The sequence below is a fragment of the Ambystoma mexicanum genome, chromosome 8, assembly GCF_040938575.1.
Source record: "Ambystoma mexicanum isolate Mex_15411 chromosome 8, UKY_AmexF1_1, whole genome shotgun sequence".
In the NCBI taxonomy this organism is placed as follows: Eukaryota; Metazoa; Chordata; class Amphibia; order Caudata; family Ambystomatidae; genus Ambystoma; species Ambystoma mexicanum.
Genome location: NC_090929.1, coordinates 408,057,804 through 408,070,794, shown reverse-complemented (window position 1 = coordinate 408,070,794; position 12,991 = coordinate 408,057,804). Strand labels below are relative to the sequence as shown.

Here is a 12,991-nt window from a genome sequence, read left to right as displayed (position 1 = left end):
CGGAAATTGAGACATCCAGTAATGATACCTATACCACAAATAATCTATGAGACAAGGTATCCATTGAGAAGACCTTTTAAGATGTACCCCCGGAGAGATCACGGTCTCTTCTCTTGAGGGAGATCCCGGAAAACGTGTGAAGATGATTGAAAGAGAAGATTGGTGAAGTCACATGAAGTGAAGACTATGCAGCAAGAAGAGATGCCAAGGAAGAAAGCGTACAGACCGTATAGAATCTGATGAGGAAATAAGGTTATTCGAAGGAAGAACACTCGATGACGCAAAGGATATTCGATGACGCAACTTTAGTAACCCAGGACCCACGAAGAGAAGGGCTGAAAATGTGGCGCAGTAGGAAAAACAGCTGAAGATCGAGGAAGGATCGCAAAGGCTGTCTGGCCCAGTGTCAAGGGTTGGGGCAGCCAAGAAACTGGTTATCTATCTGTGAAGATACAACAAGACATGAGAAGTGAGATGAGCCCCTGTTAAGGTGCGAAGGAAAGCCACCATGAGTGTTATAGTACAATGTTAAATGAGTATTAAATACAAAAAAGGAGCTAAAACACTGTCTCCTGTCACATGGGGTAGATGGAAATAGAAAATGGGCAAGCAGCACCGAGACTTGAAGATAAGAACGTGCTCACACTCCCTTCTATTCTCAGGAGCAGTGATACTTTATAAGGCCGAGTTCAAAGACAATTCAAATAGCAGAAGGTAGGAGTGATGATGGGCTAATTGGGTGGGGGCATGGTCAAGTCCACCCACAAGCACCTGGGGTACCAGCTTGAGTGCTGCTAGCGAGTCGAATATTCCACAAGGGTACAAGCGTGCCAACCAATTACAGAGGGCCCCGTATTGAAGAGCCCTATAGTTTGAAAGCCAATCATATACTGTGTAGTTAACACATGTTGAAGATGGCTAGCACTAGGGGTGGGCATAAGTGGCCCACCCGACTATAGAGATCAAATCACAATCCAATCCCCTAAAAAAAGTATACCTAGATGTTCCCCGTAGACCAACCACAATCCCAAGTAGGTTTTTATTAGTTTGCCACGTAGTAGGACGTCAGGTATGAAAAGTGTTTGGTATATAAATTATGTTTTTTTATTAAATACGATATTATGCTGCGAGACGTCCGTTGATGTCCATTGTACTTCCTGTTTTAGGCAGAATAAAACAGATTACTTTGCCAACTTCCTGAGTCAGTCTTATAATTGGTATAAGTGTTATTCTGCATCCCCATCCATCTAATGATGCGCTACCTCATTTAAAAAGGGCCATAACGTTTCACCAGTTGTTCAAGGCCAGTTGTTAATTAAGCCATCAACCCCATGTTGGGGGAGGGGGGGCATAAAGGGCTGGGAACGGGCAGCCAGCCTGAACCTATGGCGGCCCGAGCAAAGTGATTGCCTCTGCGAGGGCTCGGGGTCATTACTGGCACTGTACGCTCCCCTTGAAAAGGGGGCGATGGCTATTCACACTCGGTGCTCCACCAGGGTGCGAATAGTTTGAATGTTTTTTTCTTTTTTTAACGGGAGATGGGCTTCATGCGTATTGAACATGCCCAACCTCCCATAAAACCGTAGTATAGAGAACAAGGGGCCAAGTCCTTTTTCTATTTATATGGTGGCTCAACCAGGACGTAGCGTGACAATCAAGGGAACGGGTGGGGAGGACGAGGACTTGGGATGACATGCCTGCCAGGTCATGCAGGGGCTGGGAACAGAGCCACAAATAAAACATGGCAGCACCTTGGGTTGCTTGTGGAATGCAGGAGGGGTACTGGCAGTTATCATCCTAGCCACATTATAGGCTAAGTTTAGTTTCTGCTGCGTTTAGGGCAGGAATCTACGGAAGAGTCAATGCGATCTGCTTTTTTTTTTCGAATGGCGGTCTGATCACAAAAAGCAAGCCCAAGTTGCATAATGCAGGTGCTGGTATCACAGACAAAAGCTCAGGAACATATTACAGGTTGGGAAAGTGCCTGGGCAATCTTGAGTTTTAGGCTATGGATTTCTAAGTCAAAGAAGTAGGTCTCGAAATTTGCACTTGCCACTACCCTCTGATAAACGACTCTTGAAGACTAGGACATGGTGTGCAGTGTGTATGCAGCAAAATAAGGTGCAAACTGACTATGCCTGGCTAGTAGCTTGAAACTGTATACCCCTGAAAGAAGCCTTGCAATCAATTGCAGATTTATTGGAAGGGGTCTAATTTGGTGGGCAGTACACTTGGGTTTGAGGAGGCGATCAGAGACCTTGAAGGGAATCAATGTGTTGTCAGCAGTATCAATAATGTAGCTAAAGTACGTGGCTCTAGAGATACCAATTTTTAGACCCCTCTGCATAAAGTGACATGCTAGCTTTTGGCTTGAAACCAATACTTCATCTAATAGTGGAAAGTATGCACCAAGAGGTGTGTGGCAATCTTTAATCACAACTTTATTTTTCAAAATAATTATTCATAAGAGTTCAGGGTTTTAAGATTTTATTTAATGCAATTTGTCAAACAAACAGTCTTCGGTAACCAGAAAGTGGCAATTTTCAAAGTAGCAGAAGATACCATGTGAATCTCAATATAAAAATAAAAATCACAGAAGGACCAAAAACTCGCTCATTAAACCCAAATATAAAATGTTTTAAAATAAACAGTGCAATTCACACACTCCTCAGTGCTGGCAACTGTAGGAGTTAAAACTTTAATAAGATCTTCAACAGAACAGCAGAAACAGACCGACCAGAGTAATAATTATATTTCAATGTCCTTTTTTTTTTTTACAAACATTAATCTTCAAAATTAAAACAAACCCATAATAAATTAACACACAAGAGGAAGGGCTATTAGAATCTGTGACGGTCTATATACTCATTGAGACTTAAGAGTGGATATTGAAGACTCAGAAATGTTGTATGAATTACAGCCGTTGAGAGAACAAACTTACTCACACCTCCCTCCAAAGAACCCAATACCATTCTACAATGAATGGCTCATAAAAGACATTTTAAAGTCACTGTTTCACCCCGAAAAGGCACAAGAGGGCAGGAATCGTGTAGCTGCGTTCATAACGATCTTGTTCTCCACTTAGGGCGGGCCTCTGGAGTTGGACACATTGCATGTGAAGGGCTTGAAACCGTTCCCTCAGACAGTCTCATCTTCCTGTTCAATCAATAAAACAAGGCATTATTCAAAAGCCCTCATTTCACTAACGAGTTGTAGAAGAGCTCTAAACATATGTGCACTTCAATATCCGAGTTACTGCTTGATTAGAGTGGATCCAACAGGAACGTCTACTAAAGAACTTGTGTTTCCTACTGACAGCTATTAGCACATTATTCGATCATGTAACTTAATACCCACCTTATAGTGATTAAAACCACTGAAACATTAAGAGTTCCACATATGATGGGCTAAGAAGCATTATAGGAAATTAAGGTGTCTCAATCTCTCCTCAACTAAAATGTGCCTAGATTGCAGAAAGCATTTACTTGAAATGCCTTGTGGCCAGTGTTACAATTGGAACCCAACAGAGGAGGTGCAAGACACATTTGTACTAGAAGTCTGGTTATGCCCTTTCTCAGTGCAATAAACAAGTGAAACACTAAACAAAAACACAAAAAGGCAGCGATATGTTCCCCGGATAGCCATGTAGAAATGTAGTAATTATTGTGCAGGTAAACACTGCATTGGTCTGGGTTGGCTTCCATTTTTGCAATATATATATTTTATTTTTTAAAATCGGTACTTGGTCCTGCTGTGAAGTGGGAGGTGTAGATATTGCAGTAAGGTTTGTAGCTGTAGATTCATTATGGACTACAGCACCCTGTGTCCCAGGTATTGATATTATAAGCATCGATATTTGACTGTTTTTAGGGTGTAAAAATGGCTGATATGCAGTTTATTTGCAGGGCTGGCTAAGGGGATTTAATAGTCAGTCTCTAGATCTACTTCAACTGTTACCACCAATGGGAACAAGTTTAGGCTATAGTGTTACAGGGATGGAAATTGGGATTTGTTGTCAAGGGGCAAAAAGCACAAGTCCATAGCGCACAGCAAATCTAACATGCGCAAGATGCAAAATCTAACTTTGTGTTCCATTAAATATTATACAATATCCTTTAAATGTCCCTTGGGTGTGTTATTTATTCACCTTCCAACATTTTTCAAAATATACACAGTTAATATCACATATCTATGTTTCTATGGCACTACTTGTCTGGAGAGTCAAAAGGTATCTCCGGGTAGCTGTTGGTTTCAAGCTAACCAGGCTCCCCATGAGTATAACCAAGAGCTAAATAGCTCCCAGCTCCTGGGAACTTCGAACTCTGGTGTTGCATGAACCATATAGAAGGACTACTGTATAACATTCACCTGTGCAATGATAAAAGGTTCCAATTCACAATGTGTCACAAGAGAATCAGAGGAGACTCGGCTGAATCAATCACGCTTGGGAACACCAAGAATCCCACTAGTTATAGCAGTCAAACTTTTCTTTAAACCTGTTCTGTTATATAAAATATGTAAATGTTTATGAAGAGTGAGGATAGGTCAAAGAGGTACACACAATATTATCCATACGAAATGGCAGTATGCATTGGTTTAATATTTAGGTTTCCCCAATTATAAATTTTGAAATTAAAGGTTTCTTAAAACTCACAAAGGTATCTAGAGTGGAACTGGTTGTAGAAATATAGGGAGCATGTTCATATTTTGTAATCAACATTCATAATGTTTTCAATAAACATATTAGAGTAATACTGCCGTTCTGATCATCTGTATTCATGATGTGCACTCATTTTGTTAATTTGTTTGGTTTAAGCAAATGCCCCTTCAAATCATTCACTTCATGTGTCATCAATACCAAATCAAGATATTAACAGTAACATTTCAGTGGCATTAAAAAGAAGCAATTAAGCTGATGCAATGGGAAACTAGAGTGGATAAAAAAAAAGCAGAGACTGACAGCTGGAATTTATTTAAGAACCAGGAGAAGAACAGCTATGACAATCTAAGGACCTGGCAAACCCCCCTCCTCCCACTCAACCCCCTCTTAAAATAAACCAAGGCCATTAGCTTGTGATAGAGAGAAGAGATCAACCCTTCACCAAGATTATCTTCTTATCAAAAGTAGCCCAACAACCTTGAGTTAGAGAACCCTTGCACTTTGTCAAAGCCAGCAAGGTCTGTTAAGGACTTGACTCTGCAGACAATGGAAGAAAGGACAGGAGCAGCAGTAACAGGCATCAAATTATACCTTACTCCTGAAGATTGGCCTGGCTCCCGGGCCACAGTACTCATTGTAGATGAGTTTGAACAGGAAGAGGTGGAAGAGTGTGATGAGGGAGGCAATGCTAAACCAGAAGATAAAGGGTAAGCCTGGGTCCTGCTTCGCCATATGCTCTTCGTGGGCCAGGATGGCCTTCAAGTGCAACGTATGCCTCAGATCCTGGAGATGCGTCAGGTCTGTAGAGATGTACAGCAGTGGTGTAAGGGGCTGAGTCACCATCACAGGAAAAGTGTGCCCAGATACCTCAGAGGTCAGCTCCACAGGCTCATTCATACAGCCAGCCTCACAGGCGTAGAGACGGACAGGCTTGTCCTGTAACTTCACAGAAACGTGCAGGAAGGGCTTCTCCTCCTCGTCCATCAGGACAGCCAGATTGAGGAGGTCTTTATTGTAGTGAATGCCATGTAAAGAAAAGCTGTTGTGCAGGTGTGGGTCTGCCTGAAACTGAAGGTGATTTTCTGTGAACTGTAAACCCCCGAAGCTCAGCACAATACCCTGCATAAGACCATGTGCCCCAGCTGCTACCAAGACCTTACATCCCCGCTTCTGAAGAGTCAGTTTCCACAAATCTAGGAGTTGTAGAATTTGTGGGACACTGCCAAGATTCTCGGGCCACAAGTTTTCTGCGTTCATGGTGGCATGGCCACTGAAGCAGTGGTCTGCATAGTTCAGGCTGGCCTCCATCTTATCACGCTCTTCACTGCTAATAAGAGGGTCCAAGAGGGGAGCAGGCGTGCTAGAGAGGATGTAGTACAGAGTGATGTTCACTGTTTCACTGGACGGTGTGTGCGAGTCAGTGCTTTTTTTTAGCTCTATACCTGCAATACAGAAAAATAATTGTCAGATTAGGAGATTTGACATCCTTGAAACAATCTATTTCACAGGGAGGGCATATGCAAACTGCTGTCAATTGTCTAAGTGAAGAGGTACATTCTAAACAGTATCGTCAAAAGATGTCAAAACAATAGACATACAGACTAGGAAATATATTGGAGAGCATTATGATCCACCGCAGGTATGCAAGTACAATGGCTGGATAAGCATTGATTAATATAGATCCAATTGTGCCTACAGCAAACAGGAATCAGTAAATACTAAATGGAGCTTACCATACATTGACTGAATCTGAATTAGCATGCATGTCTTCAGCCTGGAGCACCGCCTGCTTTGGGCAGGAAAATGTAATGCATAAAATAGCACTGCCCTATAAGACAAAACATTTTCTGGAGCAAACGGATTGCATTTGAGCCAATATGCATAACCACCATGCATTGCTCATATGGCTCTGAAAAGGAGGTGAACTTCCAGTGATGGCTCCCACGTAACGCTGTGGCATGTGTGACTCAGCTGAAATGGCTTTGTCTACTTTCTCAATTAGCATGATAAAAGATGTATTTATTTGACCAAGATGAAGAGTCATCCTCCAAGACTATGGTCATCTCCCTCTAGGTTTCTAAACCTGCCCGTAGGTGGCAAGTTATATGGGCCCAACCAATAAATCATGACATGGGGCTAAAGAGGCAGGCAGGGACGACTACAAGTAAAAGCTCTCATGCAGCAAGAGCTTTGATATGGTGAGACTGGGTGCGAGGATGTGATAGCAAGGAGAGGGCCCTGCACTGTAGGCAGCATCCTGAGCTGTGCCTCAGACCACCAGGCTTCACCCCTCCCCCTCTGTGTGCATTCCTTCCCTTCTCCCCAGAGAAACTCAAAGGATCCAGGGCAACCTCTCGACCATGTTGTGTACATTATGAGCATCATGAATGCAGCTTCTCTGATCAGAGATCACTGATGACACCTGATCCAGTACACAGCTCAGATTATATTATAGGACGACTCCATGCATGGATGCTTGGCTTGCTCATTGCCTTTGATTTAGGGATCTTCATCTTGCCTTTCACCCTGCACATATCCTTGGCCTCCCTGCTGTACTGCTGTAGTGGCTTCACCATTCCGGTTGTCATTGAACCACGCAACTGTTTCAAGATGTGCAGAGTCCAGAGGCAACGTTTAACAAAGAAACTGTCTTTGGAGGATAGCTCAGGGGCAATGTGATCGCCCTGATTTGGGGGGGTAGGTGAACACTGTCCATGCCACTTGCTCAGTCTGTCTGTGCATCTATAGTCTTGCGTGTGATTGTGTGATGATGCTTTTACTGGGCATAACTCTTTTGAGTTGCCAGTGTGGGTGAAATCAGAGGATTTTGCTTTTGGTGAGCGAGGCTCATTAAAATCTACAGACAGGTATAGGGGTTGCGACTGTGATTTGAGAGGTATGCCTGAGCGTTTGATCCCGGTCATCGCAGAAATTATGGGAAATGGTAATTGTATGTTTGACCAGTAGACTGGTCGAAATGTAAGGTTTTCTTTAAACGTGTACATGTTCAGATTATACCGTTTATATGCGGTGTACTTCAATTGAAGTAGTGTTTATTTTGCGTGCACTTTCAAGAGACACGGTTCAGTTTAGTGGCACTTCAGGAGAAGATTGCACAACTCCACCCACAGATTCTGGATTTTAGAACCACAGAAATACTTGTGACCTCAGGTGTATAATTATCCTCTCCTAAGCGTTTATATTGAAACACGCTGATATGCAAGTACTATATTGTTCTTGCAGGTGTTAGTAAAACTTCTAAGTGTAAGAAATGTGTTGGACTTCTTTCTTAGTGTACATTGTTATCTGCCGTAGTAATGCTTTTGTTTTATTATCTTATTCCGTGAGGGATGTGACTTCCTGTGACCGTCTCTTGGTCAAAGGTCACTGGTGATCCCTTCCTCTGATGTCATCAGTGGCAAATGGCATGTGATGTCACTTTGCTACACCTGCCATTTTGGTGAATTCACAGTACTACCTCGGCCCCAACAATACATTTGTGAAGTTGGCACCCATTATCCTGCCTCTTCCCACCCCCTTGTCTTGTATTAGTTGTCTGTAGAAAGAGTATGACAACCTCTGACCCAAACCTAATTCCACAAAACAAAATTGTTCCCAGTTTTAAAAATATGTTTGTTTATCCATAGTACTGATGGAGCACTTATTGGGGCACTGATCCTTTTTAAGTCTTTAATTCGTTTTTCTTTTTACTGCGTCAAAATCAACCATTTTAAATTTAAAATACTACCATCAGATTGGTCACAAACAAAATGAAATTAAGCACACAGGAATACATTTCGCTCTGTACACCAATGCAGTAGAAACAATTCTCCAGGCTGAACAAGGAAGGTAAACGAGCCGCATTGCTGACAAAAAGAACAATTTATATAAAAGAAAAAGCAAGCGTTCCAATTCCGTTTCAGGGCATAGGTGTACACATTCACAAAGACCTTCAAGTGCCCCAATTTAGTTTCATCCAATGGAAGTGAATTTAAGGCAAGGTTTTATTTCCTTTTTATTTACCCACAGCGCTTTAGAAGAAATACAAGGTTGGTAATAAATAAAACGCAAATGTAAAACAGGCACAATGATACTCGGGGCCGAAATTGCGGGGAGCTGGGAAGCTATTTAGATACGGCTTATTGCAGAGAAGAGCCTAGTTCCCTTAATAACATCTACCAGAAACTACTTTTGGCTCTCCAGGCCAATTCTAACAAACATTTAATTGTGCGTTTGGTAAAATGTTATAAATAAAACATTAAGGCACTTCTATGAAACATCTAAAGCATATGGTGTCATAAATATTTGGCAAAATTATGTTTGCATTTTATTTGGAAGTTAGATTTGTGGAACACCATGTACTAGTTCATCGTTCCCCAACAGTAGCTCCTGATCATTGTCTAATGCTCGATGGATAACCAGAAGCTACTTTTAGCTCCTGCTTATCCACCATTCATTTTGATCCCGGTAGACTACAAACAAAATAGGTCGATTTAAGACAGAATAGCCAGAAACAGAATTTTATCTTGGAATGTCTGCGGTTTTAACAATTTTAATACATGGTTTCCGAATTTTGACTCCCTGTACAAATATAAATTCCTTATGTTCCTGGAAACAATTGCCACCTTTCATTTTCATCTCAACAGGTTTCTAACCTTGCCTAGCCTTGCGTGCTGACCTTGGTCGACCAAGTGGTGGACTGGCAATTGCTGCTGATGTAAATTTAAAAGCGGTTACAGATCCGGTTCCCTCATCTGATGGCCTATTAGCTGTACACATCACCTCCAAGGATAGGAAGTGGTCATTGTTGCTTGTTAAGCTATACTGGAATCCAGCTAAGTATAGATTGGAGGTATCCCTCTTGAATGTCAGACCTTCTAGAGAAAAGTAGGATTGCTTACCCCGAATGTGCAATAATTGTGGGAGGTGATTTTAATTGTGATTGCATTGAGAGTCAGATGATGAACAAAATGCCTGTGTGTCACTTTGTGGTTTCTATAAGTGGTCAAAGAGGTATGGCTTGGGATCAGTTTTTTTACAGAATGGTATTTATATCAACTGGATATGTCAACTGGAGATGAGCCATCAGTTTACATGGCATAGTGGCAACCTTTCATCCAGAATTGATTACTTCTATGTCTCATAATTTATAAAGGGGAACTGTGATTCTGTTAATCTTTGGGATCCAGGATTGGGTGATCAGCTGATGTTGGATTTCTCACTTTGCATTGCAGTTCCTACATATGAGATCACTCCTTCCTTGGCCTGCCTTTCCTTTGATGGACTGGATTTATTGAATCATAGATGTGCAATACATTTACATGGCTTATGGGGAAGGAGATAACTGGTATTTTACAATTGCGAACTGTCTACCTATAATAGGGATGTTATTTTGACTGAGACGGTTATGCTCCATATTAAACGTTTGGCTGGTCTTAGTATGGCAATTTCCAGTAATTTATCTGTACATGCATATAATGCCAAAACTACTGCCTCAAAAAAACTCAAGAATAAGAGAATTAGATTACTGCAGAAGCAGGGCCTCCCCTATTTACAATATGTGAGGGAGAAAAACTATCACATTCGCAAGAACCTAACTAGGTCACTGAGGATAGAGACTCGCATAACGGACAACCAGCAAATGCTTAAACACCTCTTTGATAATAAGGTGGGTGCATTTTGGTCTATCATCAATATAACTACTGGGACTTCGAGGGGTTCAATCCTTGGTTTCAGAAGACTTCTGCTGTGTGAAGATGTTTTAGAATAGACTATGCCTTTTTAGGATCGAGTTTAAGAACATTTGCAGACATTCAAGATTCAATGGAAAAGAAAGACAGGATGAAAGCGGATTATGTAACGAATCAGTAAAGGAAGGAAAGGAAAAGAAGATTGGAGTATCATGATCATATAAATGGATGTGAAACCCAAACTAGCCGATTACCGCCTCCAAAGGGGTTATGTATAAAGTAATTGCTAGGCAGGCTGAAAAACGATGGTCTGGAGGGTTGCCCAGAGCTGTGCCCGTGGTTAGGATCGATTCAAAACCTTCCAGCCATCACCTTTTGGTTTTTCTAAAGTATAAAGCAAGGGCCCTAATACTGAACCCTGAGGGACAGCAAAAGAACAAGACATAGCCAAATATAATTTTGAGAAAGCACTGGCTGAAACACACAATGTTTTGTTGCTGTGCCATCTAATAAGTACTTAAACAAAAATGAGGAGTGAAGTTCGGAATGCAGCTTTTATTTTTGGGTTCCTGGTTTTTTGAAAGATCCTATACTGTGACCATTTTAGCATTTTGCACCGTGAAAATTCACTCACATTAGGATTGAATGTATAGTTCCAATTGTTGATTACAAGTTAATATACTTTCTTGACAAGTTTTGAAAAACGCCTGTTTCTGCAGACTAGTATTCCAATTTGCACTAACATTTTGCATTCATTTAACGCATGGTTCGAAATGGAGGGTAGCTGGCAACCATTTAGCTCGTGCTTGTAGCCTAGAAGAGCCTGGTTAGCTTGACAGCAACAGTTATCAGGAGCTACTTTTGTCTCTCCTGGCCAACGGATGCCGAACAAACACACCCATATGAATTAACTGTGTGCTTGGAGACAATCTAAAGCTAAACATTAGGACACATCTATGCACCATTTAATGCATAAGTGGTCATAAATAATGGCCAAAATTAGAGGTTTGCATCTTATGTGGAATGCTATGGACTAGCTCCTCGTTCCTCTGTGGTAGCTCCTGGTCAATGGTTAATGCTGGACACACAGGAGCTGCTTATAGCTCCTGCTTATCCAATCTTAATTTCGTGCCCTGCAACATGACCAAAGCTTTTTTTGCCACCATCATGGCAGACTGAACCAAAGAGCAGCGAGTTTATGGGGAGTTTTAAGACTGTTTCTATCTGCCCCGTGTTCAGGACAGGAGTGGAACTGCCCCACAGCTTGGCAAGGGATTCATACATGTTTTCCATAGAAGACATACTGAAAGCAATGTGAGCAGCCAAGGGCAATTCTTACGAGGGGAACAGGATGGTTTAATATAACAAACATTCAATAAGGAAACAGGTTATGAAAAATAGCAGAATATCTTTTATTCAAAGTTGTTCCTCAAGCTTAATTCCCTATAGTTAACTCACTGTCCCTACAGATATTCTCTTAATCCCTATGATAGATGTTCTCGCCCTAGTGGTGCGCTGGTGCATCGCCTACTAAGGTTAGGGGATAGAAGAGAGAACTCGCCCTTTCCTCTCTCACTGCTTTCCTAATACGCTAAAAAAGGTGCACATCAATTGGAAGTCAGAAGCGTTATTTTTAATGTTGTTGCTTCCATTTGGTGTGACTTATCACAAAATCTAAAAGGTTGTCATATGAAAAATAAATAAATTATTCCGTATAGGTCTGTGTCTAGTTTTGGTACTTTTGACACTGGAATATAAAAAGAACTTGGTAGTATTACAGACCCCCTTCTGTTCTTTATGGGTTCTGGGGCTTGGATCGTCAAACCAAACCACTTTCTGTCTACCGGTTTCAGCGGATCTGGAACTGCTCTCCGCTTTCTTCAGGACCTCCCTATATCTTTTGTTTGTACAGGGAAATAGTTCAATAAAAAAGACAATCTTGTCAGTTATTTGTCTTGTGCTCCTTCTTGTCAGTTATTTGTCTTGTGCTCCTTCTTTTTCTGTGTGGAGAGCGCCTCAATTTAGAGTTCGGGACTCCGTTTTCTTCATTCTTCCTGTCCCTAGAAGGGAATACATACAGAGGGGCAACTATCAATGTTGTACATTTCTACAAGGATTTTATCCATACCTAGCCCTATCTAAGACAGAGCACTTACCTCTTCAGATGAAAATCTCCGAGAGGCTGTTCCTATTCAGTCGTTAGTTTTTTGCTGCACTGGTCTTCTCTTGTGGGTTACATCTGTGAATAAGTAATGAATCTAAGTTTACTAATCATGTACCCTAATATGCAAGCTTATATCACTATGTAACTATTACTGGCTGGGGGCATGCATGGTACTCACCCCCACATGATGTTATGATGTTCTCCTTGTTTGATTTTGGGAACCTGGTATGTTAGACGAGTGACTGGTTTTCCTTCCGGCAGGTTTTCTGAAAATATCCACCCATCAGCGCCTAATTTCAAAAAGTAGTGCGTCAGAGCCCCGATCTCATGCGGTTGAGCATAAAGCATGTTTCCATATATAATGTGGATTTTACAGGTCGGTGTGGTGTCACAGACAGGGATATCTATCCATGGTGTATTAACCTTATTGCACATTCTCATTGAGCATGCGTCCCAATTGTGGTAATAAATCATATG

At 41.5% G+C, this 12,991-nt stretch overlaps 1 protein-coding gene across 1 annotated transcript in view; it reads right to left on the bottom strand.

The window, feature by feature from the left end:
- Nucleotides 1-2,470: 2,470 nt before the first annotated feature.
- Nucleotides 2,471-12,991, bottom strand: part of KIAA2013 (KIAA2013 ortholog) — a 48,585-nt gene continuing 38,064 nt past the window's right edge. The window contains exons 2-3 of the mRNA XM_069609909.1: nt 5,252-6,102; nt 2,471-3,156 (exon numbers count right to left, since the gene is read on the bottom strand). Of these exons, the coding sequence (XP_069466010.1) occupies nt 3,139-3,156; nt 5,252-6,102 (869 nt within the window). The 3' untranslated portion in view covers nt 2,471-3,138. The remainder of the gene's footprint in view (nt 3,157-5,251; nt 6,103-12,991) is intronic.